The sequence below is a fragment of the Coenobita brevimanus genome, chromosome 79 (assembly GCF_032717465.1).
Source record: "Coenobita brevimanus isolate Jiangsu-jjx chromosome 79, ASM3271746v2, whole genome shotgun sequence".
NCBI classification, from domain to species: Eukaryota; Metazoa; Arthropoda; class Malacostraca; order Decapoda; family Coenobitidae; genus Coenobita; species Coenobita brevimanus.
The window spans coordinates 35,498,919-35,505,713 of NC_137032.1; the positions used below are offsets into that span (position 1 = coordinate 35,498,919).

Sequence of the window (6,795 nt, forward strand, 5' to 3'; positions counted from 1 at the left end):
TTGCCCATTGTCCTCCTCTCTCCCAGACCCTCCAACTCCTCCTCCCCACCCTTCCTCACCCATCGTTCTCTCCACGCCCACATCCTCCTCCTTCTCCCCACCCTTCCTCACCCACCACCCTCCTCAGTCCCACCTCCTGCTTCCCCTTCTATAGCAATAACTGTGGTATGCACGTTTAACTCTCCCAGTTGCATCAGATTCGCTGATAAAATGTTTATGTAGGTTGGCGAGGCGGGGAGAAGGGCATCACGAATTATTTGTGATCATGCTAGGTTACGGGGAAGCTGATAATCCTACGGCACGTCTCTTGAAAACTGGTAAAGGATGTTTGGTTCCACGACGATAGACGAGCATAATAAATCACTACCCGTGTGTCTCGCATGAATGAACGCACCGTTATTTGGACGCCCAGGTTGTAATACTATGGTTATAAATATCTACCATGTATGTGACAAATTAATCATTATCAGTATAATACGTTTACTTGCATGAAATTGACTGGGGACCAGTTAGAACAGCACATTGACAAATTATCACTGGGTTTGTTGCGACAGAACAGCCGACTGGATCTCGGTCAAGTTCATAGCTACCACTGTTACCTGAAAAAACACCAACATGTTGGTGGACTAGGTGGCTTCGAGTCATCTGCTCGCAACTGTACCTGTGGGACAGCACCACAGATAGTGCTTACCTGTGGTCGGCAGGTCCGTTCGGACAGACATAGGTTAAACAATAAAAACATTAACTCTTTTCGCTGCTGCAGGCACTGAAATTTTTTGTGGGGAAAAGAATTCCCTACGCTAGACCCTGATAGATCATAATATAGCCTCGCTAGGTGACAGGAGAGCTCTACCTCTCCCAGCAGGGTAACTGCCTGGGCGGGGGTGGGGGGGGCACAAACTCTCGACCCTTCGGCCTCGAGTCAGGCGCTCTACCACTAAGCCCCCCCTGTCCCCCTTCCACGCTATAGGCACTTTTGTGTTAAATTATGGCAGATCTAAGACAATTCTAACTGGCAAAATGTTAAAGTACAAGTCCTCTCTCGCTGCCATGGACTCTCCCAGTATTGGGTTAACAACACGACTCTGTTAACCTGCCAGAAATTCTCAGAGTTCAAAAGTTTAGAGACAATCTTTCCTGATACTTTTCTGTTTTTATTTTATTTATTTATTAGGCCTACCTGAGATGATGTTTTGTTTATGTGTGTGTGTGTGTGTATTTTATTGCTTTCGTTTTATTTATTTATATTTTTTCTAATTTGAGGTACCCATTCAGTCACAGGAGCAAAATAAATCGGCTAAGTAGCGAACGCTGCTCAAAGCACTGCATTGGCAAACACTACCATCCTTGCTGGGGGTAGGGGTACACACCCTTGCTTGAGAGAGATTTGCAACGCTGCCACAAACACTCCCCCTTATCACCTCGTCATCCCCTTCCAACCACCACATCTTTCTTTCCACCAGGGACCACATCTTCTATTTCCCTTCTACGAGGATCCTAGAACACGCCATGGCATCTAGACTGTGTGCGGGCGCTGCTAGACTGTGCGTAGCTGCGTCGCGACAGAGGACACAGGTCGGTTACGACGAATATCCTGACCATTCGTAATTAAGGACGTAGTAAGCAAGCCGGGGAGTGTTTACAATGCATTACTATCATTTTATCCCTGATCTGACAGCTAATCGTGTTTATCAGTGATCCGGCATAGTTAATCGCGTTGCCAGAAGGAGTTACATAGAGTCTGACTGAATATTTTTACCTAGTTTAATATAGTGACCATTTTGGCACGTATTCATGTAGTGTTTTTGCAGATTTCGTTCCGGCTCTTTCACTACGATAAGTTTCTGCATTATAGGTTAACATAATCTAGTATGCTACTGAAACAAGCTAAGTCGTTTTGAAATACGTAAATACCTTGCATAGGAAACAGCAAAAGTAATGTACAAAATAAGTAGGTAAGGAGCAAGTGCTACGAAGTCTCCTACACCCACGAAAATACAGCTTACTTGCTACCGTCAGACGATTTTAGTCAGCCGAATGAGAGAGAGAGAGAGAGAGAGAGAGGACTAGAAACATTAACCCACTTAGTACGAGGATGATTGTAATTCTGTTCCTGTAATTGATAAATGACTGGGCCTTTAGGTGACTGGGAGACCTATACACCTATCCCTTAGCGATTTATTTTGCATATGAGGCCACACTTTATTTTATTAATCCCCTTACACGTTACTGAGGCTGTCTCTCGAAATTAACCAGTATACTTTAGAGAATTAAGAAGAAATATGGATAATTATCGTTACTTTATTACTGCTAGTCACGAAATCTTTATCACTTCAATACCACGTTGTAATGAGATGAATTACTGATATTTTATGGGTCTGTAGTGAATAATGTACGGTAGCCATTTACGTTCTTAAATAGTAATATAATTAGCACTTGATAACGAAGATATGGATGTTTTTATGACGTCAGATGGGGTTATTATCATTATTATTATTATTATTATTATTATTATTATTATTATTTTACTGTTTTGTATTAGTGAACCTGCCACTTATCTTTTTATCGGTATGTTGATAAAGCCTTCAGTGATAAGCATAGTAATGTTTTTAGGTACATCGACGTCCGCATGGGGTACATTTGAAATATTTTGAAATACTACTGTATACAGCTAGTGAACAAACCTGCCTCGTATCTTTCTTATATCCATCACAAAAGTTTTATAATAATAATAATAATGATAATAATAATATTAATAATATCAGGGGTTAGGATAATTCAGGAAAAATTAGTGGCAGATAGATAAATATAGATACTGTGGATAGATAGATGGATAGACAGATAGACATAGTTAGCCAGCTTGTTAGATAGATAGGCATAGACAGCCAGATAGATAAATAAACAGATAATGTGGATAGATATAAAGAGGCAGATAGATACAGAAAAAAAAGATTCCTGTACACACACACACACACACACACACACACACACACACACAAACCATAAACTAATCCCTTCACCCCGATGACTCCTCATTCCTGCTCCTTCCAGACGATTTTCCTCAGCGAAACAAGAGGCTTTAGGCTTTTTGAGGGGGTTGATGGAGACGGTTCCTTATCCCTTTATTACGTATGATAAAAGTAAAGAAAAAAATCGTCTGAGGAGGACAGAATGCGATAAAAATAAATACGTTACCAGACTGGAGTGTTATTATTATTATTATTATTATTATTATTATTATTATCAGTCGTGGTGGTGATGGCTGCAGTAGTAGTAGTGGTAGTAGTAGTAGTAGTAGTAATAGTGGTGGTGGTGGTGGTGGTGACGGTAGACTGGTAGTATAGTAGTAGTAGTAGTAGTAGTAGTGGTAGTAGTAGTAGTAGTAGTAGTAGTAGTAGTAGTAGCAGTAGTGGCGTAAGTCCTCAGAATATAAATAAATGAATAAAATAAATAAATAAACCCTACAAATCGTCTGACAGGTGGGCAAGGTATTATATTTTACCTGTCCTTCGAAACCCCCCCCCTCCAAAAATCGTCTTTCAGATGGGAAAATTCTCTCGCTTTAATTATCTCATTTTTTTATATTTCTCTCCTTTTTATTGATCCAAAAAATCGTCTTACAAGTGAACAGGATATTAAGATTTGATAATTACTCCACAACCCCTCCTAAATCGTCCTGGATGTGGCGTAATTCTCTTTGACAACTGTATTCCCACAAAATCGCCTTATTGGCAAGCAGATTATCGTGTTTTTTCTTATTACACTGAAGAAAACCGTCTGAAAACGAGGAAATTGACCCAAGAAAACCCCTTGAAAAACCGTCTTCCAGGTGAGATAGTTACGATGTTTTATACTCTCATCATCCCAAGAAAACCGTCTTTCAAAATCGTCTTAAAGAAAGCAAGTTCTGAAGTTATTTTCTTATTACTCTGAGAAAACCTTCTGGAAGTTACTTTAAAAACCCTCTAAAATCGTCTTATACCCCAAGAAAACCGTCTGAAAGCGTCTTACAGGTGGGCAGATTAGGATGTTACCTTATTACCTCAAGAAAACCGTCTGAAATTTTCTGACAGGAAGGCTGATTAGGATACTTTCTTATTACCCCAAGAAAACCGTCTGAAATCGTCTTACAGGTAGGCAAATCAGGATATGCTTTATTTTCTTATCGGCCCGAGAAAATCGTCTGTAAATTTTAGGCTAATTTAAAGATTATACTTTATTAGTACCTAAAAACCGTCTAAAAATAAATTGTCTGAAAATTGACAAATTAGAGTATAAAGTGTTGTTTCTTAACCCCAAGAAAACCGTCTGAAATCAATCGTCTTTCAGTTTTAAGCCAAGTTACTGTAAAAGGAGTGTCGTTCTCATCAACCCCGCAAAAGCTTCTGAAAGAAAGCGTCATTCAATTTTAGGCCAAAGTAGGGTATTATTTAAAATCCATCTTTAAGTAAATCGTCTTTGAAAATTAGGTCGTTAGAGTAAAAAGGAGTATAGCTTAATCCCTAGAAAACCGTCTGGAAACAAATCGTCTTCCAATTTTAGATCAAGTTGGAGCGACAGGGGTATAGATTCAATTCAGCCCCCCCTCAAAATTGGCCAGTTTAGAGTAAAAAGACCATTGCTTCTCGTTAACCCAGGAAAACCGTCTGAAAAATAAATCGTCTGTCAATTTTAGGCCAAGTTAGAGCGACAGGAGTATAGATTCTCTTCAAAAATTTAGGCCAAGTTAGAGTAAAAAGACTATTGCTTCTCATTACCCCAAGAAAACCGTCTGAAATAAATCGTCCGAAATAAATCGTCTGAAGTAAATTGCCTGAAAATAGAATCTGAAATATCTCACATGAAAAATAAATGAAGTAAATCGACTGAAAATAAATCGTCTGAAATGTTGTCTGAGATAAATCGTCTGAAATAAACCGTCCGAAAAATAAATCGTCTGAAATAAATCGTCTAAAAAACGTCTGAAATCGTCTGAAATAAATCGTCTTTCAGGTGGCGGGGTTGAGGACTGGCGGGAAGGTGGGGAAGGAATATGCTCCCGTGCCCGCCGGTCTGGCCAACAGGATGAAGGTGTTCCAGGTGAGATCATTGACATTCAGGTGAGATCATTGACATCCAGGTGAGATCACTGACATCCAGGTGAGATAACTGATATCCAGGTGAGATCATTAACCTCCAGGTGAGATCATTAACATCCAGGTGAGATCATTGACATCCAGGTGAGATCATTGACATCCAGGTGAGATCATTGACATCCAGGTGAGATCACTGACATCCAGGTGAGATCATTAACATCCAGGTGAGATCATTGACATCCAGGTGAGAGAGTTGACATCCAGGTGAGAGAGTTGACATCCAGGTGAGAGAGTTGACATCCAGGTGAGGTAACATTCAGGTGAAATAATTGACATCCAGGTGTGATTAACATTCAGGTGAGGTCATTAGCATTCAGTTGATAATATCCAGGTGAGATATTAAATGTAAGTTTTAGTTATCACTTAAACGAAAAGTATAGTTTCATTTTACAGACGGAGAGAGAGAGAGAGAGAGAACGTTTAACAGGAAGTCAAGTCATAAGTGATTATCCTCTTTAATAATAATCAATAGCACTGAATGCTCTCTCTCTCTCTCTCTCTCTCTCTCTCTCTCTCTCTCTCTCTCTCTCTCTCTCTCAAGTATACATATTTCTTAGGACCCACTTTACTCTATATTCATGTAAAGTTTGTTATCTTTCGTGGGGAATGTAACTAACCCCCAAAGCTGACCTACCCTACCCTACCTTACCTTGATCTAGCCTGACCAACCCAACCCAACCCAACCAAACTAAATCTGACCTAACTTAACCTTCCCTTTCCTAGTCTGCTCTAACCTAACTCAACCTAACGTAAGCTAATTCCCATTTTACTTTAACTGAATATATTCCAACATAATTAGTATACATTAACCTAAGTCAACCTCACCTAACCTAACCTTACACGGCCTAACCTAACCCTTAACCTGTCCTGACCTAACCTAGCCCAACCTGGCTCTAAATTAACCTAAAACTACCCAACCTAACCAAACCTAAGCAAACTCATTCTAACTTGACGTAGCTTATGTTATCCTACCTTAGCCAAGCATAACTTAACCTAGACTCGCCCAACTTTACTACTTAACCTAGGAACTTAACTAGGCATATCTTCAACAAACCCTAATCTAACCTAACCTATCTAAACCCATCCTAACCCAAAACAAACCAACCCAACTCCATGCAACTCAACCCAACCCAACCCGACCCAATCCAACCCAACCCAACCCGGCCTAATGAACCGCCTTCTTCCCCAGCTGCCCAACAACCTACCCGTGCACATCAAGGGCGGGCCGATAGACAAGCTTCTCTACTTGGTGACGGCTATCGTGTGCACTGTCGGGGTCTTGGAGTGCTTTCATGTTTATTACGTCCTCTCCTATCCAGCCAAGAAGGACTAGAGTGCACCCGGACGCGTCTACGAGGGAGGCGTGGGAGGTAAAATACTGGAAGAAGTGAGGAAGACAGGAAGCAGAGAAGTGGAAGATGCAGAGGTGAACAGAAAGATAAGTGAAGAATATTGGAGGAAGAAGAAAGGAAGACGAGAAACAGAAGTAAGGAGAAAAATGAAAACGAGAAAGGTGGGACGGTGCAGAATAAATGGACTAGAAGTGGTTAAAAGACCAAGAAAGTGTGACAAAAAGGATAAGAGAAAACGAGAATCGATAGAAGTTAGACAAGCCTCCATTTCAATGGTAAGTGTTGAAAATGGATATCAAAATAGAGAG

At 40.4% G+C, this 6,795-nt stretch overlaps 1 protein-coding gene across 1 annotated transcript in view; it reads left to right on the forward strand.

Moving 5' to 3' along the window:
• The first annotated feature begins 1,399 nt into the window (after positions 1-1,399).
• LOC145408925 (cytochrome c oxidase subunit 7A1, mitochondrial-like) overlaps positions 1,400-6,795 on the forward strand; it is a 6,305-nt gene continuing 909 nt past the window's right edge. The window contains exons 1-3 of the mRNA XM_080279506.1: positions 1,400-1,575; positions 4,993-5,079; positions 6,325-6,795. The exon at positions 6,325-6,795 is cut by the window's right edge and continues 909 nt beyond it. Coding sequence (XP_080135632.1) covers positions 1,510-1,575; positions 4,993-5,079; positions 6,325-6,468 — 297 coding nt within the window. The 5' untranslated portion in view covers positions 1,400-1,509 and the 3' untranslated portion in view covers positions 6,469-6,795. The remainder of the gene's footprint in view (positions 1,576-4,992; positions 5,080-6,324) is intronic.